Source organism: Lethenteron reissneri, unplaced genomic scaffold (assembly GCF_015708825.2).
Source record: "Lethenteron reissneri isolate LAM-NWPU_2019-01 unplaced genomic scaffold, ASM1570882v1 scaffold_1938, whole genome shotgun sequence".
Lineage (NCBI taxonomy): Eukaryota > Metazoa > Chordata > Hyperoartia > Petromyzontiformes > Petromyzontidae > Lethenteron > Lethenteron reissneri.
Genome location: NW_026891705.1, coordinates 349,397 through 375,875, shown reverse-complemented (window position 1 = coordinate 375,875; position 26,479 = coordinate 349,397). Strand labels below are relative to the sequence as shown.

Here is a 26,479-nt window from a genome sequence, read left to right as displayed (position 1 = left end):
CACTTACCTATGTAGCTCTTTTCTTCAAAAGTGACCTGGCCACAAATGATAGCTCAACAAAGTGGCTTGTCGTGCTGAAATTTACAGCAACAAAATAATCGAAATGCGCGTTGACTCTAAATGTGGAGGAAAAAACGAGAGGACCCGGAGACAAATCCACGTGACCACAGTGAGAGAGACACGCAAACTCCAAATATACAGCAGGCGTCAGGGTCGGGATCTCACCCACAACCTCCTGCATTCAGGCGAGGGAGGTAACAGTGAACTCTCACCTGGCTAACTAAAGGGCACCGTCTAATGTGTGCTGGGTGAGTGGCTCTGGGTGTGAACTCACCCAGAAGGAAGATGAACAGTGAGATGAGGACCAGCTTCATGGTCGGCTCTGTCTGCTGATGATCACACAAAGGAGAATGAGTCATTAGTCCATCTCACGGCCTCACTCCAATGGTTCATGCTCCCTCACTTAACATCAGCGATGAGATTTATCTTTTGAATTTGGGTTTCCCATCTGCAATAATATAACTTATTACTGTAATCGTGCTGCATGGGCACTGGTTTACGAGTGAAATAAAACGATGTTCTGCGTATGCCAAGGCACAGTCATCCTGTCCCCGAATCACACCCCGAGCCCTGCTGCCTGAAGTTGACACTGCAGTCGAATCCTGCACACACAGGCGCGACAACGCATCTGGTTCGTGTGGATGTTGAACTTCTTTTGCGCCGTACGGAGCCAACCGTAGCTAAGCGGCGTTCATGTTTTTTTTCTTGACACATCACACACACACAGAGATATTTGTAGACAAAGATCTCCCGTACAGCCTGAGCAGACTGTTGGGGCAAGTGAAGGCCGGAACGGCACACGAGGGGGTGGGTGGCTGGCACCACGCCCGGCCGCCTTTGTCTCCCCAGCGGCAATGTTCACTACACTACACCATAACACCAGGTACTCATTTGAGGCTGAGTCGACCTGGGGGAGGCCCAGGACCGGTTCAGATAATCGTCACTGGTGTTGGCCGTCAGCGGGAATCGAAACCAGATCGCCGGGTTCATAGTGCAGCGTAGCGCTAACCACTCCACCACCGCTCTCCCCTACCCACACACCAGAGGTCGCAAACGGGTTTTGATTCCTTACCCGTACCCGGCCGCACCAGGGTCGCAAATGGGTACCCGTACCCGGCCGGGTACGGGTACGCACCAGGGTCGCAAACGGCTACCCGTACCCGTACCCGGCCGGGTATGGGTAGCCGGGTAGGGTACGGGTATCGGGTACCCGGTTGCGACCTCTGCCACACACCTACACACACACCTACACAGCCACACACATCTACACACACAAAGACAAAGATCCCCCATACAGCCTTAACAGACTGTCGGGGCAAGTGCTGTTAGCGAGCACCTATGAAGGCCGGCAATGTGGAGCACGAGTTCGATTCCCGCTCACCGCCAATAACAGTGGCGAATATTTGAACCGGTCCTCGGCATCCCCTAGGTCGACTCAGCCTCAAATCAGTACCGAGTGGCGATGTGTAAAGAACGCCACTGGGGGAGACAAAGGCGGTCGGGCGTGGTGCTGGCCACCCACCCCCTCATATCGAAAGTTTCCACTTCTAAACCATCCGTCGGCCTCTACCAACTCCCGCCTAAGGAAGGGGGTGTTCCCGTTTCGACGGCACCCACAACCCCGACCGGGACTCCGTGGAGTTTGTACCAACTAATTGTAAACAAAAACAACAACTTGCTATGGTGTTGACAGTGCAGTAACGCGTGTATATTGGCGTGCCACTTCGATATTCGCCGGTGTAAATAGTCGACAGTACACGATAGTATAACGTCTACGTACATCAGTTTAACACCATGCTTTCGCGAGCAATATCCGTATTGTAGGTTTTTTTTGGAGGGTTAGATCGCGTAAATATAAATTTGTCGTCAAACCCGCCACCATTGTTTTGTAAGGTTGTAAATGCCGAGATTGTAAATGTTGTGGATTTGCACCCCAACATGTACTCGTAACTTCATTGGAACGTTCCGCTTACGTGACACAAAGCTTACCAATTGTCTGTGTCGGGTGGCGGCGGGTTTGACGACGCATTTATATTTAAGCGCTCTAAGCCCACACACACAAAACCCAAACCTAGAGTAATACAGATCTACACGGGACGTGTTGACACAGTTCCTATGATCACAGTTACATTGCTTTTATTTTGGTGATTTCGAAACGTTTTTTGGTTTGGCCATGTTTGTTTGTTGTAGTACGGAGTTAGACTGATGGCCTTAATCTAAGTTGTCTTGTGGTTGTTGTTGTTGTTTGACTTGCATCCTATTGGGATTTCTGCACACAGCGTTGGTGTACCTTTTTTTTATTTTTGCTGTTTTTTCCCCTGGATTTTCTGTTTGCACTTAGTCACATATTCACTTTAAGATGTTTTCCTGTTCATGCTTTTGTTTTGTTGTTTGTTACGGTTGCACCCGACCCAAGAGCCGAATGGCTCACAGGGCTACACTGAATAAATGAAACTAAAAATCGCGTGGTCGAACATTACCCTCCCCCCCCGTGCCCTGCGTGAGAATGGTCGCGTCCGGATGCATGAGAGGACGCCATCTTTGCACGCGAGGACGCCATCTTTAAATGGACACGACGGGGTCGTTCCCCGCTGCGCTGGGCGTTGTCGTCTGCGTGAAATCTCCCGCACGGGAGGGGGGGAATTTGTGTAGCCGCGTGCGACTCGGAGATGGTGGGGGAGGAGGTGAGTGAGTGAGTGAGCTCTTCGATCACGACCGCTCTTGCTTCGACCTCTTTACAACGAATCCCGCCTCGCGTTGTCACCATCACCACCATCACGATCGTCAACAACCACCAACATGACCACCACCATCATCACCACCACCACCATCATCATCATTAACACCATCATCACCATCGTTAACACCATCATCACCATCGTTAACACCATCACCACCACCATCATCAGTTAACACCATCATCACCACCATCGTTAACACCATCACCACCATCGTTAACACCATCACCACCATCGTTAACACCATCACCACCACCATCATTAACACCATCATCACCACCATCGTTAACACCATCACCACCATCATAGTTAACACCATCACCACCATCATCACCACCATCGTTAACACCATCACCATCATCATTAACACCATCACCATCATCATTAACACCACCACCACACCATCATTAACACCATCACCATCATCATTAACACCATCACCATTAACACCATCACCACCATCATCATTAACACCATCACCATCATCATTAACACCACCACCATCATCATTAACACCATCACCACCATCATCATTAACACCATCACCACCACCATCATCACCATCATCATTAACACCATCACCACCTTCATCATTAACACCACCACCATCATCACAATAATCATCGTCGCCGCCCGCTGCCCCAACTATCGCCTCTGCAGACTGCCGGGTGTGCAAGCGCTGTTAGCGAGCGCCTATTAAAGGCCGAACAGCACACGAGTGGAGGGCGCCGTCCCAACGTTTTGAGTCACACCCCCCCCCCCCCGTGGCGATGATTTCCGACTCATTTGAGGCCGAGTCGATCTAGGGGACGCCCACACGTTCGCCTCCTCCCCACCACGAGCCCCGGGCTGGGGTTGAGCTCCCACTGGTTGCCGCTAAGGGGCGGTGATGGGGGACAAACGCCGCTCTCCTCTCAAACCCCCTTCACTCGCCTGACACGACCCCCTCCCCTCACTGCGGCCCCCCCCTCCCCTCACTGCGGCCCCCCTCCACTCACTGCGGCCCCCCTCCACTCACTGCGGCCCCCCACTCACTGCGGCCCCCCTCCCCTCACTGCGGCCCCCCTCCACTCACTGCGCCCCCCCCCCTCAACGCGCCCCCCTCGGTGCCCCCCCTCCCCTCAACACGACCCCCTCGGCGCCCCCCTCCCCTCAACACGACCCCCTCGGCGCCCCCCTCCCCTCAACGCGACCCCCTCGGTGCCCCTCAACGCGACCCCCCTCGGCGCCTCCCTCGGCGCCCCCCTCCCCTCAACGCGACCCCCTTGGCGCCTCCCCCTCAACGCGACCCCCTCGGCGCCCCCCTCCCCTCAACGCGACCCCCTCGGCGCGACCCCCTCGGCGCCTCCCCCTCAACGCGACCCCCTCGGCGCCCCCTCCCCTCAACGCGACCCCCTCGGCGCCCCCCTCCCCTCAACGCGACCCCCTCGGCGCCTCCCCCTCAACGCGACCCCCTCGGCGCCCCCCTCCCCTCAACGCGACCCCCTCGGTGCCCCCCTCCCCCTCAACGCGACCCCCTCCCCTTCAACGCGACCCCCTCCCCCTCAACGCGACCCCCTCGGCGCCCCCCCCTAACGCGACCCCCTCAACACGACCCCCTCAACGCCCCCCCTCCCCTCAACGCCCCCCCTCCCCTCAACGCCCCCCCTCCCCTCCCTCAACGCCCCCCCTCCCCTCCCCTCAACGCCCCCCCTCCCCTCAACGCCCCCCCTCCCCTCAACGCGGTCCACTCGGCAAATCGAGCCTCCTATCTCGCCTGAGCATGTCGCGACGTTCGCGGCCTCTTACTGGGCGCCAAGCAAGGCCCTCCCTACCTGTCCTCGTGTCGGCCTTGTCGTGGGGAGACTCCCGCTCTTCAGCTCTTCCACTGCCAGGCTCGGCTCGGCTTGATCAAAGTTTAAATGGCGCCAATGCCGGCTGTTGTGAAATGTGAAAGTGCACGCCCATCAATGACGTCACGCGCTAGGGGGAGGGGTGAGAAATGTGACGTCACATCAAATGCTCAACTTTACATAAATATAGACAACACGTTCTACTTAGTTAAATAGACTTTTTAATAAATGTTTTTTTCTACAACATCAGAGTGCAGCGCCACATTAAATACGCACTACAATGACAATAGTTTACAGCGATTTGAAGCGTGTTTTATTTGGGGGGGGGGGCAGAGTTTTGTGACGTCATATTTGAGGGGGGGTCTGATTTTTTTGTACCGCCGTGTGACGAGGGGGGGTCAAAAATCGTCCAAAAACGCGTGACGTCATTTATGGACGGCCCCTTTGTGCTGTTCGCCTTTTGGCGTCCTCGGGTTCAAGTTCAAGTTCATTTATTAGGTGTAGCCCTGTGAGCCATTCGGCTCTTGAATCGGGTGCAACCGCAACAAACATGAACAAGAAAACATCTTATAGTGACTAAGTGCAAACAGAAAATCCAAGAAAAGACAGCAAAATATTGCAGAAAAAACACCATACACCAAAACTGTGTGCAAAAATCCCAGCGGGATGCAAGTCAAACAACAACAACAACCACAAGACAACTTAGATTAAGGCCATCAGTCTAACTCTGTACTACAACAAACAAACATGGCCAAACCAAAACACTTTTAGAAAATCACCAAAATAAAGCCATAAAAGCAATGAAACAGTGGTCTTAGGAACTGTGACCGAATTTTCACAATCTTCCTAGCGTTCCCGCTGTGGCACAGGGTCCGCTTTTCGGCATTGTCTTCTCCATTTGGCTCGGTCCAGGGCATCTTCAGGGGATGCGTTGACCGTCTTCATGTCTTCCTTTATTCGATCCATCCATCGCTGTTTCGGACGTCCGCGTGGACGGCGGCCCTCTGGCTCAATTTTCACAATAAACGACGTAAACAACATGTACTACCAAACTCTGCAGCCATAGCTGGCTGGCTGCATGAGTCACTCCACAACAGTAGGAGCATCAGTCGGAGTATCAACATTTTTCAATGCACCTTTAAGATCAGCGCACTCGGGTGAGACTATGCCCTTAAAGAAGGCTGTCTCTGGCGTAGGCCAATCAGTTGAAAAACAATGCCCGTGCATTAATTATCAGAGCTTGTTTGTTTGCGTGTTCACAAGTACGTGTGGTTAATGAAGACATGATTCCTTGCAAAAGGTTTAATCTATTTGGTGTTTAAACATCTTAACACAACTCCCCGTTTTATTGCCAGAAAGGCTAAATAGCTACTAATCTTAATTTTTTCCGTACTTTTTTCATTTTCACTGTCCACTACTCACGCTCGTGACACCTACGAGCTGTAGGGGCGGACCTCTGTCCACTCGGTGGTGCTGTTGGTATTCACGTTCAGCACCACGAGTTGGGAGTCTCATCCCTGCAGTTCCCTGTTATGGTGCCACATCTTTTACCAGGTTATAGTGATAGGTGTTTACCCTTTCAACTGGTACAAAAACTGACACCTTTATACAAGGCATCATGTTTGCAATAACCACAACACAAGCAGTCAAAATGCAAACAAAAAGAAACAACTCTGATAATGATATGCACTGTCCTTGAAGTTGATTGGTCCACACCCGAGACAGCTTTTCTTAGAGCCTAGTCTCCACTGGTGTTGGACCAGATGACGCCAAAAGGCGTACAACTCAAAAATAGCGCACTATCAGAGTATTGAGAGCTCGGGGTAAGCATTTACACTATGAGACCTCCTTTACCAGTGGCAAAATATAGTAGTAGGTTTTTACCCTTTCAACTGGTACAAAAACTGACACCTTTATACAAGGCATCATGTTTGCAATAACCACAACACAAGCAGTCAATATTGTTTGCATTTTGACTGCTTGTGTTGTGGTTATTGCAAACATGATGCCTTGTATAAAGGCGTCAGTTTTTGTACCAGTTGAAAGGGTAAAAACCTATTACTATATTTTGCCACTGGTAATGGAGGTCTCAGTGTAAATTTTTACCACATTGCCCCTCAATTCCCCTACACACGGGGTACTATCTTCACAAGGATTGTGTTTCACTGCATGAGGACGAAATGAATCTTGTAACAGAATGAATGATAAATTGTGTTGAATTACAATCGATGATCGGCTGGATGAAGGAGGTCGGGGGTTCGATCCCGACGCTGTATATTTGTCGTCTGCGTGCCTCTCTCTCATCGTCATCACGGTGGCTAGGAGATGTTAGCTACCTCGACTGCTATACAAGAGGTAGGTATTTGGAGTTTGCGTGTCTCTCTCATCATCTCTCATCATCATCAAGACGCGGAAGACTACGAGACACGGCATGGATCGACAGAAACGCGGAGTGGAGCGGCCCCGCACCACGACGCGCTCCGGGATCCGTAAATCCAGTTCCATTGCGCGGGTCCGGCCCTGTGACCCCGCCCCCTCCCCTCGACCCTCTTCTCGACCCCTCCCCTCGACCCTCCCCTCGACCCCTCCCCTCGACCCCTCCCCTCGACCCCTCCCCTCGACCCTCCCCTCGACCCCTCCCCTCGACCCCTCCCCTCGACCCCTCCCCTCGACCCCTCCCCTCGACCCCTCCCCTCGACCCCTCCCCTCGACCCCTCCCCTCGACCCCTCCCCTCGACCCTCCCCTCGACCCCTCCTCTCGACCCCTCCCCTCGACCCCTCCCCTCGACCCCTCCCCTCGACCCCTCCTCTCGACCCCTCCCCTCGACCCTCCCCTCGACCCCTCCCCTCGACCCTCCCCTCGACCCTTCCCCTCGACCCTTCCCCTCGACCCCTCCCCTCGACCCCTCCCCTCGACCCCTCCCCTTGACCCCTCCCCTCGACCAGCCAATGAGAGCGTCGCCCGAGAGAGCCGTTTAAAATTTGAATTTTTATTTTAATTTTCTGCCGCGCCGCTGCGGCATCTAAGGTGAGTGGCTTCCCCTCGGTCGTGGGGGTCCTCTTTGGATTGTGGGGGTCCCCTCTGGATTGTGGGGGTCTCCTCTGGGTCGTGGGGGGGGGGGATCCCCCGTGCGTGGCACCCCCTCGCGTGCGATTTGAATGAAAAGTTTTCATCTTGATTTGAAGTTTTCGTGACTGCAGGAAATCATACACTTTGGTTCTTTCGGTAAAGTCACGTAGGGTAGAAATAAAATAAATCACGATGTTTCGATTGCAACACAAGCAATCATCATCATGTGGGAAAACCACAGCAAAAAGTTTTTTTTCATTTATAATTCAAATTCTTGGATCTTTCGGTAGAAGCCGAAACGTCGTGAGAATTTTATTGTTTTATTTTTATTATTTCCCGTCTACGTGACTTTACCGAAAGATCCAAGAATATGAATCCCTGCAGTCACGAAAGCTTTAAATCGAAATTTATAATTCATGAAGACATCAAACACCAGCTGCCTTCAAAGAGAGAAATAAATAAAGTGAGAAATCCGAAACGTTTCGAGCAATGGGCCTTTCACGAGGAGAGATAAGCGAGTGGTTTGCCTGCCGTGATGAGGATCTAATTCATTTTTCTATGTAAATAGTTCGTGAACATTTAGCCCTAGACAAAGCCTGCAATACCCACTGATAAACGAATTCCCATTATTCATTGTTAGTTTTCATTGTTCAGAGTGTTTGGCTGCTGTACAACTAACTTTCAATCTTGATTTGAAGCTTTCGTGACTACAGGAATCCATCCATACTCTTTGGTTCTTTCGCGACCAATATTATTCATAATAAAGGTTTTTGGCTTAGATCGCGTCAGTATAAATGTGTCAAAAACCTCCAGCATCATTGGGCAAATCACCCGATGGTGCTGGATGTATTAACCAGCGAAACGTCGGACTACTCAGATTTTAAATGTTGTGGATTCACTCTTCAACACATCGGTGGGCTGAAGTAGTCCACTACACTATACACTACACACTATGCTACACACTACGCTACACTACACACTACGCTGCACACAACACTACACACTACACTATACACGACACGACTATACACTACACTACTATACACTACTATACACTACTATACACTACACTACACACTACACTATACACTACACACTATGCTACACACTACGCTACACTACACACTACGCTGCACACTACACTACGCACTACTATACACTACTATACACTGCACTACACACTACGCTACACACTACATTACGCACTACACTATACTAGTTACTATTTGGCGTTTTGTTTATGTAATAAATCTCTTACCGATTGGACGTGTCGGGTGGTGGAGGGTTTCGACACATTTATACCTACGCGATATAACCAAAAACCTTTGTTATGAGTAAATGGAATAGTTAAGTTTTTCAAGGTAGTATTATTCCTCATTAGTATGTAATATTAAAATATAATATTATTAATTACCAGTATACATTATAATTATCAGTATGCTTTGGAATTAATTATCAGTGCTTCATTATAAGTATGAATGGATATTCATGATTATTATGCATTATCAGTATGCATGATTAATTATCAGTATTTTCATTAGTTATACTATGAATTATTATTTAGTATTATTATGCATAATTCATTTTGAGTATGCATAACTTCATAAGATTACAGTATTAATTTCCACTATACATTGTCATTAATGATCGTATTGCTTTATTATCGGCATGCATGATTGTAAGTTTCAATTATTATTCATTATAAGTACTGTATGCAGTATTGTGCATTATTAGTACAGGTAGTCCTCTACTTACGATGGAGATGCGTTACGATGACCCCATCATCGTAAGTCAAAAATATCGTAAGTCGAAGATGTCCCAGCCTACCCAGGAGTCTTAAAGAATGGTGATAATTTAGCAAAACAGAGCAATTTACAGTACCGTACTGTATAAACTATATACTGTATGTATGTATTAATTACAATACTGTATTGCAAAGTGAAATGTAAAGTAAAAAAAACAAGGTAAATTCTTAGCCTACCTATATGAACTGCAATTTAATAGAAAAAAAATGTCACGAAACAATCCTATCTGCGAAACAACTTTTAACATGCATTGAACGTAGCGTATCGTGGTAACTCAAACATGAAATTGCTAAAGCTACGTATCATATTTCGATTTAAAGCTTTCGTGACTGCAGGGATTCATCTTCTTGGTTCTTTCGGTAAAGTCACGTAGAATGGAAGTAATAAAATAATAAAAATAAAACATAATAAAATAATTCTCACGACGTTTCGGTCACAACGCAAGCAGCCGTCCTCAGGTGGAGAACAGGTCTGTCGAGAAGACAGCGTCTACGTATCACACATGCATTGAACGTATCGTAACGTATCATATTGTACTGTACTCACCAAGATTCTGTCCGTCGTCTGCATACTTGAACGATGTTAGGTTGTTGATGGCTACATTAACTTCGTTGTCAGAAGAGGATGGCGACGATAAATCAGCAGGTTCATCAATATCGCTGCTGCATTTGTAGTACAGAGTTAGACTGATGGCCTTAATCTAAGTTGTCTTGTGGTTGTTGTTGTTGTTTGACTTGCATCCCACTGGGATGTTTACACAGCGTTGGTGTACGGTGATTTTTTCCTGCAATGTTTTGCTGTCTTTTCTTGGATTTCTGTTTGCACTTAGTCACATGTTCACTTTAAGATGTTTTTTGTTCATGTTTTAGTTTTTTGTTTGTTGCGGTTGCACCCGATTCAAGAGCCGAATGGCTCACAGGGCTACACCTAATACATGAACTTGAACTTGCCTGCGTGAGATCGAAATAGCCTAAGTCGGACCATCGCAACTCGGGGACTATCTAAACTGTATTTGTAATCATTAGTATGCAGCATTACTCAATATCTGTATGCATTAAAGTGCATTATCACCACGCCCTACGAACCCAGCCACCCGAGTTCGATTCCTGCTCACGGTCACCAGCACCGGTGACGATAATCTGAACCTGTCCTGGGCATCCCCTAGGTAGACTCGGCCTCAAATGAGCACCTCGTGCGGCGTTTGAGGAGTTGGTACGTCCGCTAACGGACGTACCAACTACATCTGTGGCAAGGGGTGTGTGTACGAGGGTGGTTCAAGTTCATTTATTAGGTATAGCCCTGTGAGCCATTCGGCTCTTGAATCGGGTGCAACCGCAACAAACAAAAAACAAAAACATGAACAAAAAACATCTTTAAGTGAATACTTAAGTGCAAACAGAAAATCCAAGAAAAGACAGCAACCACATCTGTGGACACAAGGGGGCGTATTTTTTCGGTAAAGTCACGTAGATAGAAAATAAAAATTTAATAAAAAATAAAAGCAAAAAACCCACGACCTTTCGATCGCAACACAAGCGGTCTTCATCAGGCGGAGAGAAAAGATTGGGCAAGCCTTCAAATGCAACTGCTTATAAGGGCTTCCATAGTTGTGAGTGGGCGGACGATTCAATGCAAATGTGGGTGTAAAGCGTGGTATAGAGGTGGAGCTGAGTGAGAGGGGCACAGTCCAAGTGTGTTAGGCAATGGGCAGAGAGAGGGGGTGGAGATAGGGGTGGCGATAGGGGGAGAGAAGGTGTTGGAATGTGTGGGAGTTTCCCAGCGCTATATTTGGGCTTGTTTACACTTGCAGGCTGTATTGCTTTGGTCTGTTTCAGTGGCGCAGGAAGAAAAAGATGGGATTGGTGTGGACTGCCCGATTCGTGGCTCTACTGCGTGAGTGCTCTTGTCACTGCGTGTTTAGTGTTGCCAGGTCATAATCACCGTCATCATCATCAACAGTGCACCTAGCATGGCACAAGCGGCGTGAGGGTGTTTCATTCGGATAGCTACAACCTCGGTGCTGCGTGGAAGCGAATCGTAAAATAATGCATTGCTTAAATGCATGTCAATAAAGGTCACCATATGGTCCTTTTGCCAGACCAGATGTCGATACCACCCAAGGTAGTAACACTTCAATGGTGCCATTTTATTTGTTACACCAACATAAGTAAAATAATACGTGATCAGCTTTCCAGCTGTTTAATTTTTCTCGCAGAAAACCTGTTTTTGTACCTATCGCAATCACGCCTATTTGCCTGGACGTTACAAATAAAAGATTCCAACACCTCTGCTGTTAATTAAGACAATGCCTAATTTACAAAATAGATGTTTGTCCCCAAGACATGTATTTCTTACATATTCTTGCGTTTATTCACGCTTGGTCTTCAATTTCAGTGACTTAGTGAAGTCTGGAAGAGATGGGTGCTATCTGTTTGCCTTTTGTTTCTAGCAGCTCGTATGCTCATGATCTATTTACTGGCACGTGAGGCAAGTATTGGTGCTTCTGTATTTATCTTTCAGTAAAGATATCTAAAGTGCTAACTTTACCCTCAGTGTATTGTTAATGTACCTGTTAAGATTATCAGTTTGTCAATTTTTACATGTTTTTAATATTTTGCTTCTATAAATTGTAAACTTTCATAACATGCACACAATTATTGCCAATAACTTTGTTATTACCAATATTACCAATGACTTTAAAATCATAAAACTAACTATTTATATTTAAAAAATAGTTATTTTTATTTTATAAATAGTTTCTACAATTTTATATAAACTTTACCAAGTAAATAAATCCTTAATTTAGCGTTTTTCTGCATCTTTCATTGCAATTTGTCTCCGCATTTTAAGAAATAACCTAGTTGACTTGCATATCATTGAAAAGCTTATTCTCTGGAGCAGATGTCTAGCTTGGTCATATATGGCTATTTACATTGCTGTAACACAATCAATCATCATCAGGTGTGATGATGATTGCTTGTGTTGCAGTCGAAACGTGAAACGATAATTTTGTATTGTTTTATATTTGTATTATTTTATTATTTCCCTTCTACGTGACTTTACCGAAAGAACCAACAATATGAATTCCCTGCAGTCACTAAAGCTTTAAATCGCAAATATAACTCTCAAATCTCATTGCTGCTAGCATCACATTATAGTGTGCTGATCTTTAAAGGTGCATTGAAAATTTTAGATTCTGCTACTGATACTCCAGCTGTTATGGAGTGACTCATGCAGCCAGTTATGGCTGCAAAGTTTGGTCATACATGTTATGTATATCGTTTATTGTTAAATTTGAATCACAGTTCCTATGATCACTGTTACATTGTTTTTATAGCTTTATTTTGGTGATTTTGAAAAGTTTTGGTTTAGCCATGTTTGTTTGTTGTAGTACAGAGTTAGCCTGATAATTCTAGATTTGAAGCTTTCGTGACTGCAAGGATTCATACTCTTAGGTTCTTTCGGTAAAGTCACGTAGGTGACTTTACCGAGATGCTCCAGTAGTTACGGAGGCTTGTGTTGCTTCCGAAACGTGATTTAATTTAGTTATTTTCATGTATTATTATTTTATTATTATTTTATCTACGTGACTTTACCGAAAGAACCTAAGAGTATTAGCCAGATAACTTTAATCTAAATTGTCTTATGGTTGTTATTGTTTGACTTGCATCCCACTGGGATTTTTTGCACACAGCGTTGAAATACGGTGTTTTTTCTGGAAGACTTTGCTGTTTTTTCCAGGATTTTTCTGTTGCGTGTAGTCACTTTAAGATGTTTCTTGTTCATGGTTTTGTTGCGGTTGCACGCGAGTCAAGAGCCGCATGGCTCACAGGGTTATACCTAATAAATTAAACTGAAACTGAAAAAATGCCAGAACTGGCATTGCGATTGTCTCAAAATTACATTTTGCATGCCGAGTTTGACAACTCATGTTTCATAATTGGTAAAGTCGCATAATTCTACATACTGCTTCCTACTTGGAATAGCTAGAAATGTTCGTAGGGATTTTTTAAATATCTTTTGTCATTTTCATTTTATGTGGTATATACAAAAAAAATGGGCAGAAATCTTGTTTTTAAACATGTGTCAAGTGTATTTTAACATAATTAACTGAAAGAACAATATGTTGACAAAAGCCTCTGTAGATTACTTACCAATTAGTTATTGATCACATTAAAACAAACCAAAAAGTTCTGACTTCATCTACTAAGTCAATATTGTATTTTACATAATATGCAAATCTGTGCAGATGTAGTGGAATAACGCGCGGGGGGGGGGCTCATTAAGATTTATTTGCAGTGAGTGGCTGGCTGCAAATGCAGGTGCGGAACAGACGCCAGGCAGACGGGAGATTGAAACGATAACGACGGAAGCCACGGGCGTGAGGCGACAGTAGGTCGCCTGCTTAGTTAATGAGGAGGGGGGTTATATACGAGAGCCTGAGAGAAAGAGGGTGGTTGGTCGCAATGAAGAGAATATGAAAGAAGAGAAGCTAGCAGAGCATATAGCAAGCAGTAGAGAAGCTAGCAGAGTGTATAGTGGAAGGTTAGCAGTAGAGAAGCTAGCAAAAGATATAGTGAGATGCTAGCAGTGGAGAAGCTATCCGAGTGTATAGTGATAGGCTAGCAGTGGAGAGGCTAGCGGAGTGTACGGTGGGAAGCTATCGGAGTGTGTAGTGGTAGGCCAGCAGCAGAGAGAGCAAAGTGAGCAGAGCGTGACAGGCAGGCTAGCAGTGGAGAGACTAGGAGAGTGAGAGAGAGGAAGCAAGCCGTGGAGAGTCTGAGAGAGAGAGGGGGAGCGGAGCGAGCAGCGCAATCAGGAGAGTTACGACGGAATTACGGGGTGTCGAACACGAGGAGGAGACCTGTTAAATAAAAGTGACAGGAGAAAGAGAAAAAAGTTGTCCGCGTGAAATAAAAACACTACACATATTTAATGAGATAACACACAATATGCATAAATGAATGGGGGGAAAGTCACAAAACAAAAACATCTTATATTTTTGTGTATATTCATCTGGTAATTTTCATTCTGATAAACGCTGCCCATCAGCTGCCCATCACACACCCAGATGTCTACACGGAATTCATGGAGGGAGGCTTTTCAGTTCAACTGGGCTCCACCAATCCCTTTGGCCGAATCCCTGTTGACCAAGCTATAGAAGAAACGGTGAACAAAGACGATACCCAGACAGCTGGAGGGACAACGGCATTCAGCTTGAACCCAGGAGCTGTGACCAAATATTACCTAACAGTTGGGTACAGAAGCATGTACCTCAGACAGCTGAGAGACCTGATAGGTCAAGGCAGGTCCAAACTGTCCCATCCAGATCTACAGGGTCCAAGGATTAAGAGAGATGAAGCAGATGTCCAGACTCTCATTGACCTTATAGAGAATAACTGGATCAATCCTATGTCCCCTGATGAGACAGATCTGGTTAGCATCTCCACTGGCACCATGACTCCACGCGATGTGACCAGGGATCTCTTGAGAGCTCTTGAGATAGGAGAAGAGGCCTACCAGGTATTCAAGCAAACAAGGTTAGTTCAGGACCCACCATCTGGGAAATTCCACGACAAGACCAAGCAAAGTCTGAAGACATTCTCCAATCTCAGCACAAAACAGCACGTGGAAAGAAAGCACAGGATGTGGTTCTGAAAGCAGATAGAAACCCGTTCAGCCACATTATCCTGGTGGATGAAAGCAGGAAGGTGAATATGAAGGATGTCCTTGCCCACCCACTGGGCCCCACCGCCTTGGGCACTGGCAAATGCTGATGGGTCCCTACAAAAAACAAACAAGGCTGCACTTGCCAGAGAGCTTGAAAAGAATGTGTCTCCTGCAGAAGATATCCCAACCCCATCTACTGCCAACAGGTGTTAAGATGTTAAAACACCAAACTGAAACCTTTTACAAGGAATCATGTCTGCATTAACCACAGTACTTGTGGTCAGAATGCAAACAAAAAACATTCTGATAATATAACACTTGTGTTGCGATCGAAACGTAGTTTTTTGTTATTTTTTGTTGCTTTCTTTGAACCTATCTACATGACTTTACTGAAAGACCCAAGAATATGAATTCCTGCAGTCACGAAAGCTTTAAGTCAAAAAATATCACGGTATTTTATCTTGAAAATCTGCTGATTATGAGTTAACGACAACATTTCTGGCCAGTCATTTCAGAATCAGAATCTCGAATTATCCTGGAGGAATCCAATGAGCTATGAAGCTGCTTTTTCACAGATTTTCTTTTTTACTCGGGTCCTCCCGGATTATGTTGTCCAAGGAGAGGGTTAAAGTGGAGCGCGCACCAAAAACAGCGGATAAACGAGTGCGAGCAGCAGCCTCTGTGTGTTAGAGATCTGTAACGGGCGTGAACCGGTCTCTCTCTTCCCGTGCAGATGTGACATTTGCCGCAAAGCTCCAGCTCTCTCTGCCGGAAAAGCTGTACGTGACGGAGGGGACGAGCTTGACTATCAATTGCTCTTTCTCACCACCACCGACTGACCTGAAATACATCATTGTCAAGTGGTCTATGATGCCCACGTACTACTCGAAGAACATGTCCATGCACGACATCACCAAGGTGACTGAACTGACTATTTGCGCATGTTACTGCTTGCACTGACACTCCACGGTTTTGTTTAACCAACGGAATGTTATTTGTCTGTGCTTGATTTTGCCCCGGAGGAACAACTGTACCGTTTAATAGAATCTTGTTTTACGAAGTTTTGGCCCATTTCATAATTGAATGGCTTCCTATTGGAGGGAACTGGCACACCAAAGGGACAAGCCATGTGCACAAGGAGACATTGTGCAAAGTTCCAAACAAACACAGTAGACTCAATTATCCGCACTCGTAGATCGGGAGGACAGCAGCGGATAATTACAAATCGTGGATAATCCAAAAATATTACTATTTTCCATGGATCTCTGCCAAAAAGCACTAGTATAGGCATAAAATATTGATCGATGATGCGCATGCTCAGTGATAATAACCCTTTCCGGCTCCTGCCCAGCAGAAGACTCAGGCCACTGAGTGGATGACAGCAGAGCCACAGCCAATCAACATCAATCAAACTCAGCCCACTGAGTGGATGAGAGCCACAGCCAATCAGCATCAATCACACTCAGGCCACTAAGTGGGTGACAGCAGAGCCACAGCCAATCAGCATCAATCATACTCAGCCCACTGAGTGGGTGACAGCAGAGCCACAGCCAATCAGCATCAATCACACTCAGCCCACTGAGTGGATGAGAGCCACAGCCAATCAGCATCAATCAAACTCAGCCCACTGAGTGGGTGACAGCAGAGCCACAGCCAATCAACATCAATCAAACTGCGCCCCACTGTTGTAAAGCTATTGCAACTACTGTACTATAGAGGCGATCACGTGAATTTCGTATTAACCGTAGTAACATATTCGTTGGTTTAAACACCATGTGAGACTAATAAACGTTTCCTAGAATAACAATGCCTAACTGTTTTTAGATTATTCATTATGGGGCTTTAAGGAAAATATCCACGAGTTATGAATTTATGTCAGTCTCAGGTGGGCGGTTAGTCCGCAAATTGGATAAACCGCACGCACGGATAATTTATAATCGAACAGTCAACTGTAGATCTATCGCTTCAATCCACAAACAGACCCACTCCATGAGCTCGGTTGGTCAAGGAAAGCTGTTGGTATCCAGCAAACCCCTGCCCATTGCGGGAGTTACGCTCTTGAAAATAGCCACGGTCCGCACACCTCGAGGAGAGAGAAAGACCTCCTGTATGCCAGGCGAGGGAGTTGACATCTCCTAGCCACTGTGATGAAGAGAGAGAGAGACGCAAACTGAAAATATGCAGCAGGCGTCAGGGTTGGGATCGAACCCACGATATGTACACCAGGCAAAGTAGTTAACATCTCCTAGCCACAGTGGCACCCCATAGCTAAACCCAGCGAGGTTGAAGGGTTTATTGTACTGCTATCTCCTGGTCACCTTGCAGTACCTTGTACCCTAGAGGAAGTCTCCCATCCAAGTAGGGGTCGGCACAGTTTGAACCGACTCAAACTGGTTTCAAATTGAGCAAACCAAACCAAACCAGCGACGACTGAACCAAACCAAACCAAAACCAAACTAAGCTAAACCAAACCTCTTGAGTTGGCTTGAACCGAAAAGATGCGCGGCAAACAATATTCGCATTCAATACAAATATCAAGTGTATTAATCGCTAATTTCTACGCAGGCTTTCTTCATATTGAGATTCACTAGCAAGTACTGGACGACGATGTCGTCCACAGCCATCTCCTCAAGCTTGGCACGCCCAATGTCCTTGAACGCAGTGTGGTAGTTCAATGGCAGTGAAACCCCAACACTAGGCAACATCCGCGCCCACGAGCGCACACACATCTCGGCCTTGAACGTGCACTTGTGCAGGTTTGGTCGGTCGAGAAAGGAGCGCTTGGCGGCCGAGTTTGCTCTCTCGGAGGGCACGGACGACGCCGGGATAGGCAAATAGTCGAGGGACACGCGTCGTAGGCGCGGGTACTTGCCGCCGTACAGCTTCCACCACTCGACGACGTCCATGCTCAGGTCCTGAGTCGGCTCAAGCAGGAAGCGGTCGACCTCGGAGGCGGCGCCGTCGTGAGCGTTGGGCGCGTAGACCATGTCAAAGAGGATGTTAATGCCGCCACGCGGCGCCGCCTTCGGCGCCGCGTCCGTCGTCAACGCTGGGTAGCGCTGGTTGAGAATGTCCGTCATCATGTCCTTGATATTGCTGTACTCGGCCTTTACAACCAACCAAACTAGTTTGAGCCGGTTCCACCCTGTCCGAGCCAAACCGAGTCGGTTTTCGTAGCCCCAAACCAAACCGAACCAGTTCAAACAGAGCCAAACCAAACCGATTTGGTTCGGTTCAAACCGCGGTTTGGTGGTTTGAGCCAAACCGTGCCGACCCCTACATCCAAGTACTCAACCCTACTTAGCTTCGTTCTCAGACGGGAGTTTTTGTGTTGCGTTCTGGTAAATTGCATGTTTGTGCGGTGTTGCGAATTGTGGGTTGTTGTTTTTTTCCTGTTGCAGATCTACAACTCAGGAATCGAAATTGCCAGTACCGGAGTGGCCAAGTTTGTGGGCAACGTGGAGAAGGGCGACTGCTCCCTGAGGCTCCTGTACGTCTCCTCGAGCCTCAACCCCGTGTTTAGGTGCCAGGTGATCTGCGGACGGTGCAACACGGAGAATAACGTGGTGGAAGGAGAGGTGATGCTGAATGTGATGGCTGCAGGTGAATAAGAGATTGGGCCGTGTGGTCCCAAAGCCCACTTGCAAAAAGGGGGGGGGGGGGATGGTTTGTTTATTTATCTACGGGAACCTTTTTGCCGGTATCAAGATGATGAAAAAAAGAATAGGCTGATTTACCCCTTTCCGGCATGTTTTATCACACGCATGATGCGTGGTCAATGCAGATTTGACGATGCCTTGCAATAGATGTGTCTATTAGGCGTTTTAACAGCTTAAAAGCAGCTGTGTTCTTGCCTGAATGGGTTAAGCAGCCTCTTCGTTTTTCATCATCTTGATACCGGCAAAAAGGGTCCCATAGATATAACTGGTCGCCCGAGCTATTAATGATTTGATATTTGCATTGCCTTTGTGCCGTTCGTCTTTTGGCGTTCTCGCATCTAATACGGGTGGTGCAGAGACAAGCCCAAATAGAAAGGCTGTAGCCCTGGTGTAGGCCAATCAGCTGGAAGGACAATGCGTACCATTATTATGAAAGCGTCTCTGTTCGCATGTTTTGCCACAAGTGTGATGTGTGGTTACTGTAGATTCAATGATGCCTTGTGATAATAGCTTTTTGTGTTTATTCGGCGTTTGAACATCTTAACACGACTCCTGCGTTATTGGCAGGACTGCACGTGAAGCCATGTTGAGTGAGTGGTATCTCCCTGCTGCACGTGAAGCCATGTTGAGTGAGTGGTCTCTCCCTGCTGCACGTGAAGCCGTGTTGAGTGAGTGGTCTCTCCCTGCTGCACGTGAAGCAGTGTTGAGTGAGTGGCCTCTGCCTGCTGCATGTGAAGCCGTGTTTAGTGAGTGGTCTCTCCCTGCTGCACGTGAAGCCGTGTTGAGTGAGTGGTCTCTCCCTGCTGCACGTGAAGCAGTGTTGAGTGAGTGGCCTCTGCCTGCTGCATGTGAAGCCGTGTTTAGTGAGTGGTCTCTCCCTGCTGCACATGAAGCCGTGTTGAGCCAGTGGGTTCTCCCTGCTGCACGTGAAGCCGTGTTGAGTGAGTGGCGTCTCCCTACTCCTGCATATGAAGCAGTGTTGAGTGAGTGGTGCTGGGTGTGAGTGGGGGTATCGTTGAGCCCCTTCCCTGCCACCGTGTCGGTTCTTGACGCCACCGTCCGTGTCTCTTCAGCCCCACAGCCACGCGGTGGGGACGTGAGTAACGCCACTTTCGAGCTTGAGGCGGTGACCTCGAATGCACCGCTTTTTTTCTCCACGAAGAGGACTGGACTGGTGGCAGCGGTGGCAGTGGTGGCAGCGGTGGCGGTACTGGGCTTGGTAGCTGCGGCTATCGTCAAGTTCAAGCACCGAAGTCAGGGAGCTCTGCATTCTCACACAGGTGCCCTCCTTTTGATGCAGCCATCTCACGTGAACAGGATCCAGGCGATGGGCGCTCTACTTCGCCGTGTTGGGGCGATCCGAATGCGCAGCAATCGGCCATCGGCCTTGCTCACGTCTCTGGGAGAACGACCGTTCTTCTTGGTTCTTTCGGTAAAGTCACGTAGAAGGGAAATAAAAAAATAATAAAAATAAAACATAATAAAATAATTCTCACGACGTTTCGGCCAAAACGTAAGCAGCCGTCCTCAGGTGAAGAACAGGTCTGTCGGAAAGACAGCGTCTGCTTGTGTTGTGGCCGAAACGTCTTGAGAATTATTTTATTATGTTTTATTTGTATTATTTTATTATTTCCCTTCTACGTGACTTTACCGAAAGAACCAAGAAGATGAATCCCTGCAGTCACGAAAACTTTAAATCGAAATAGAACGACCGTTGTTAATTACAAAAAACACTAAAAGCTAACCTTTATTTTACCAGGTAAAGGTCCTGCTTAGCTATGTGGTTCTTTTTCAGAAGCGAACTGGGTATCACAAATTGATAAAGTGGCTTATCATCATCATCGTGCAGAAATTTATAGCAGCAGCCAAATAATCTAAACACGTGACGTTGATTCGAGGGAAAAACCGGAGGACCCGGAGAAAAATCCACGCGACCACAGGGAGAGAGAGACACGCAAACTCCAAATATGCAGCAGGCGTGAGGGTCGTGCCCGAAACCATGACCTGCATACCAGGTGAGGTAGTTAACATCTCCTAGCCACCATGATGATGATGAGAGAGAGAGACGCAAACTCCAACTATACAGCAGCAGGTGTCAGGGTCGGGATCAAACTCACGACCTCCTGTATACCAGGCGAGGGAGTTAACATCTAGCCACCACGGCACCCAATGCCTCGTCAGCAGGCTCTGTACACAGCAGAGATCCAATAATCCGCAATACAATCTGTTGCTGGCTTGCGACTGATGCACACCATGGCAGATTGACGATGCTTTACCGACCACAAGCCACAATCCTGGGCCTCGGACACATTTTTTTCCTTTGTGATTTCTGCGCATGTGTGCCATACGTATAATGAAATAGTTAATGTTAAATCGCTGACAAACGAACCGTGACATCTTTTGACGAACCACTGCCTCATTGCTGCGACCGTCAAGCTGAAGCTCAAGAGGGCGATCCCACAAGGCGAACACCGTGGTGAGATGTTAACTACCTCGCCTGGGGTACAGGAGGTCAAGCTGAAGCTCAAGAGGGCGATCCCACAAGGCGAACACCGTGGTGAGATGTTAACTACCTCGCCTGGGGTACAGGAGGTCTTGGGTTCGTTCCTGACCTTGACGATGTCTGCTGCTGTATATTTGGAGTTTGTGTGTCTCTCTCTTTCCCCATATGAGACATTAACATGTGACACCAAATGTGGAATACGGTGCAGATTGTTAAAATCCCGTTCGTATTTTCTGTTTGTCAGGGTCTGATGATGCTGCTGATGATAGACATCATGAAGATCGGACTGCTGGGCCTGACGTGAACATCAGCTCGGTTTGACACGACACCCCCCCCCAACCCCACTTTTACGCGATCAACCCTGAACATTCTCCAAGCCACGCTTTGGAGGCCAAGAAGAGGGCCAGCAAAGGCCCCCCGGGGGGGTGGGGGGTGGGTCTGACTCCGTGAGTCTCACAGAGGGCGTCGTTGTCCCACGATTGTCGACCCGCTGCCAAACTATCCTCCCGAACGAAAATATGGAATTTTTTTTTTATCTTACCAGGTAAGGCCACACTGAGCTTCAGAAGTCACCTGATCATCAGAAATGATAGCTGCTCAACGAAGCGGCTCATCATCATTGCATGATAATTTATTCTGGCAGCTGAATTACTCTTGAAACACGTGGCGACGTCGATTCTAAATGTGGAGGGGGAAAAAACGGAGGACCCTGGAGAAAAATCCACGCGACCACAGGGAGAGAGGGAGAAGACACGGAAACTCCAAATATACAGCAGGCGTCGGGGTCCGGATGAAACCCCTGACCTCCTGCATACCAGGTGAGAGAGTTAACATCTCCCCAACTCATTTCCAGCATTGACGATTCAACCCTCTCGGCTGCTGCCGCCCTTGGGCACCGTCCGGCTGTCCATGGCCTGCTTTTGAAGTCGGTCAAACCATCGGCTGACATCAACGCTATGTTAAAACAGTGCGAGTACGTGTATATATACAGTTGTGGAGAGCGGTGGTGTAGCGGTTAGCGTGTTGCGCTACGAACCTAGCGGCCCGAGTTCGATTCCCGCTCACGACCAACACCAGTGACGATTATCTGAACCGGTCCTGGGCCTCCCCTAAGTCGACTCCGTCTCAAATGAGTACTGAGCGCGGTTTGTGTATAACTTCGCCACTGGGGAGACAAAGGCGGCCGGGCGTGGTGCTGGCCACCCACCCCCTCGTGGGCCGTATCGGCCTTCATAGATGCTCGCTAACTTTCCCCTACAGTCTGTTAAGGCTATACAGGGGGGATCTTTCTTTAAGGTACGAACAACTTTGTGAACTCATTCGTTCCTTAGTAGAGCACACCGGTGTGTTGAAGAGTAAATCCACAACATTTGCATTTACTATTTGCAAATGGTAAATGTTGTAGTGGGTTTACTATCCAATACACAACCGGTTAGTGCTGAACTAGTAACTAATAGGCATGTTTTGTTTACGTGACAAACCCTCACTAATGAACTATATCGGGTGGTGGTGGTGGCGGTGTATGACGACACATTCATATTTACGCGATCTAACCAAACAAAAACCTCTTATGGATATAATTTGGTTGTGAAAGCCTACTTACGTGTGCAATTAACTTTGTGAGCTGCCAATTTGTGTCACCTCACAGGTTTTTACGCGCGGATCGCATAGCCGCCCCCCTTTACAGCACAGGGTACTAAACCTCGCAAACATGGTGCTACGAACCGCTGACCTCTCAAGGAATTTCCTCGGCGGCAGAGGAATTGTGCTCCGATCCGTCTCGTCGCCGTCGTCGCTGCCCTCTTCGCTAGATATTGCGCTGCTAGACAGTAGTTGGCTGTCTCAGTCAGCGCCGTCAGTATTAGGCGACTAGTGTTGTGTCCAGGCTAGGCTAAGCGACTGTGGAGAGTGTGCAGGTGTGATGCCGCCGCCACGAAGCCGTTCAACAGGCGCCCTAGCTACGACCTCGCCACCACCAAGCGACGGAGCCAACCCCGCGTCCCCCTCACCTCACCTCACATGAAAAGAGCGCCCTACTAGGACCCTGGAGCGGTTTGTATGCCCGGTTGTGTGTGCAGAACGGAGTGGTACGGGAGTTAACCGAGGCCGGCTAGCCGGGGTGCATCTGTGTCCCTGCCCAGGTACGACTCCAGCTGCTACGGCTGGTGCATGATCACCCGCTCGGGGGCCATGACGGGGAACGACACACTCGAGAGACCCTGCGTCGCCAGTATCTCTGGCCCAAATTGGCACAAGACGTGGCCGCCTGGGTACAGGGCTGCCTCGCCTGTCAGCAGTGCGGGCCGAAGCCGGCACGATATCAGGTACCCCTAAGGCCGTTCCGCGTCAGCCGCACGAACCAGCTGGTCGGGATCGACCTACAGGGGCCATTCCCGCGGTCCCATCGAGGCAACCGGTATATCCTAGTCGCAGTGGAGTATTTCACCCGCTACCCCGTGGCAGTGGCCATCCCTGATTAAACGGCCCTGGTGGTGGCCCGGACATTCATGGAGCATTACGTACTTAAGCACGGGATCCCAGAACGAGTCCTCACCGACCAGGGTAGCGAGTTCAAGGCCGAGCTGTTCCAGGCACTGTGCCGAGAATTCGGAATCCAGAAGGACCGAACCACAGCGTACCACCCCCAAGCGAACGGTATGGTAGAGCGCATGAATCAGACCCTAGCAGGGAAACTCAAACGTATGGCGGCCGCAAATCAACGGGATTGGGACGAACACCTCCCCTACGCCATTTTCGCCTACGCCACCACCGTACACACGTCAACGGGACAAACCTTGTTTTTAATGATGTTCGGCTGTGAGTCTCGTTTACCCGCAGATCTGCTATTCGGCGTTCCTTTCCCCCAGCCGGAGGAGGGAAGCCGCCCCGTGGAACACCTGATGGAGACCCTGCGAGAAGCCCGAGGCCGAGCATACCCGCAAGGGGAAGCCGCGCATCGGCGGCAGGAACAGGGCGCCCGACCCCGCATGGAACCCCCCTTATTCCTGACAGGCGCTAAGGTATGGCTACACACCCCTCGCGTCGGGGCCGGGCAGGTGGGGAAACTGACGACCTACTGGCGGGGACCCTGGACCGTGGTGCGGCAGATCTCCCCCTGGACGGTACTAATCTATGGCGGGGAGAGGGGTCGAGAGACGGTGGTCAACGTCCGCCGCTTAAAACCATGGAAAGCGGCCCCGGCGAGAGAGAACCCCGTCACCCGAAGGCCCCGAAATCCCGGGGTACCCGCACCCCTCGTGTTGGGGGGCCTCGCACACTACATGGGCCCCGCCGGGCTCCCGAGACGCCCCGATCCAGTCAAGAGACGGCGCGGACGACGGCCCCTAAACCCCCTCCGCTTCTGAGTTTGTACCCCAGCCCGCAGGTACCGAGGGACAGGGAGAGCCGCTGGAGTGGAGGAGGAGGCCGCCGCAGGTGCTGCAGAGGACGGAGCCACCCGCCCCGAAACCAGCCACTAGGTCCGGACGGATCCCCCGGACCCCGCAGCATTTCCTCGTGGGCGCGGCTCAAGCAAGGTGCTCCAGTCAACCCGGGACGGGGACTGGCACCTCGGGGGGCTATGTGATGCCGCCGCCACGAAGCCGTTCAACAGGCGCCCTAGCTACGACCTCGCCACCACCAAGCGACGGAGCCAACCCCGCGTCCCCCTCACCTCACCTCACATGAACACACCCGCATGCATTTCCCCCCCCCCATAGAGCTCCGAGGGGAGGTCACCTGACCGACCGGTTTTTATCCGAGAAGCCCTTATCGGGATTAACTTTCACGGTTTCCGGCGAGCAGGGAATTGGACGACCTCCCCCGACGCTACTTTGCACCGAGGCGCTGCGACCGGCCTTAAGATGGTATGGTCGCGGCGAAGGGCATTCGGCCACCACGGTTGAAACGCATCCCCCCACACACACCCCCACGGGTCGACGAGACAGGCAGAGGAGGGACGGGGCGGCATAGTTTAGCGTGCCAAAGCGGGCTCGAGTGCATAGGTGCCATTGTTAGGGAAGTTAAAGGATAGGGCTGGAATTGCAAATAAGCAGAGAGGCGACTCGGGCGCATAGTGCGCAATTGATGGGGCAGGTGGTGGAGACATGCGGAGGCTCCGCGCTTAACTTCCACAGCAGGCCGTTGTGATGGACGCCGCTGCATAATGTGCATAACTACGACAATCCTGCATAAGAAAGCGATTGAACGGCACCTGCCCCACACACAGTAGGAGGGGGAGCGGAGAGTACGTGGGAAAAGGGGGGGTGGCCTAAGTCCGGGAATTAGGATAAAAGGGGGCGAAAACGGAAGACCTGTCTCTCTTACTCCAGGATCAGGCCACAAGACGCTCTGCAGCCCAGCGACCCGGACGTCCGTGCGACGCATCGAGGTACGCTGCGAGCACGGGATCAACGGACCGCCGTGGGCACCTAACAGTGTGTAAGAAGGTGAAGTAGGATCATAGCCGATAAATAGGGAATAGGTCCAGGGGTAGTAGAATAGGCCAGCCTCGTCGATTCATACTGATTTAACATCAATTCCCAGGTAGCAGACAATAAATCATTAATAGCTGATCGTGGCCTCGTGTGATCTCATTGAGCAGTGTGAACGCGTGTGGTACTGTGTACACAGTGGTTCGCCACGTGGGAGCGCTGCGCGTGTGGGTGCGCGTGTGTTCACTACGGGTATGATGCAGGTGCGCGATCATAACGTGAGTATTCAGTGTTGAGACGAGTCGCGTGTGGGGCTGGGTGTGGGTGTGGGCGTCGCGTTCGAATGCCGGCGACACCCTAGTGGGTATTAGGGCGGTGTGGCAACGCAACTGGAACAGAGGATGCGTGAGGGAGAGACCCCGGGGGCCAACGGCCCCCACAGGCGAGACCGTGAATGTTCTCATAAAAAGCAGCTGCCTCCTATAAACTGTCTCTGAATTGTTGACACTACACATATGTATGTTGAACTTCTTTTGCACCATACGTAGCCAACCGTGTTAATCAGAGGACTTACTGTTCCACGAAGACTGGACAGTGTTTTTCAGTATTCATGTCAAAGGGTTTACCTCTAAGGGGCTGTGGTCTAAAATTGTGGTCTCAAATTCAGGGACGGATGAAGGTGCTTGTTGTAGGCCCTGGGCACTTCTAG

General features: G+C 49.1%; 2 protein-coding genes across 8 annotated transcripts in view; one reads left to right on the top strand and one right to left on the bottom strand.

Moving 5' to 3' along the window:
- LOC133339635 (uncharacterized) overlaps positions 1-4,699 on the bottom strand; it is an 11,603-nt gene extending 6,904 nt beyond the window's left edge. The window contains exons 1-2 of the mRNA XM_061547783.1: positions 4,613-4,699; positions 335-386 (exon numbers count right to left, since the gene is read on the bottom strand). Of these exons, the coding sequence (XP_061403767.1) occupies positions 335-374 (40 nt within the window). The 5' untranslated portion in view covers positions 375-386; positions 4,613-4,699. The remainder of the gene's footprint in view (positions 1-334; positions 387-4,612) is intronic.
- Positions 2,715-26,479, top strand: LOC133339634 (uncharacterized). Of its 7 annotated transcripts, none has more exons than XR_009754765.1 (7): positions 7,619-7,658; positions 11,341-11,398; positions 15,909-16,093; positions 18,577-18,778; positions 19,908-20,114; positions 21,582-21,881; positions 21,981-25,909. XR_009754765.1 is itself a non-coding variant. In XM_061547782.1 (6 exons), the coding sequence occupies exons 1-6, from the start codon at positions 2,730-2,732 to the stop codon at positions 21,656-21,658; spliced, it is 744 nt and encodes a 247-aa protein (XP_061403766.1). In that variant the 5' UTR covers positions 2,715-2,729; the 3' UTR covers positions 21,659-25,909. The 7 variants fall into 7 exon arrangements, 1 of the variants encoding a protein (XP_061403766.1); XR_009754764.1 differs by lacking the exon at positions 7,619-7,658 and adding exons at positions 8,146-8,163; positions 21,271-21,391 and having other exon boundaries at positions 21,582-25,909; XM_061547782.1 differs by lacking the exon at positions 7,619-7,658 and adding an exon at positions 2,715-2,744 and having other exon boundaries at positions 21,582-25,909.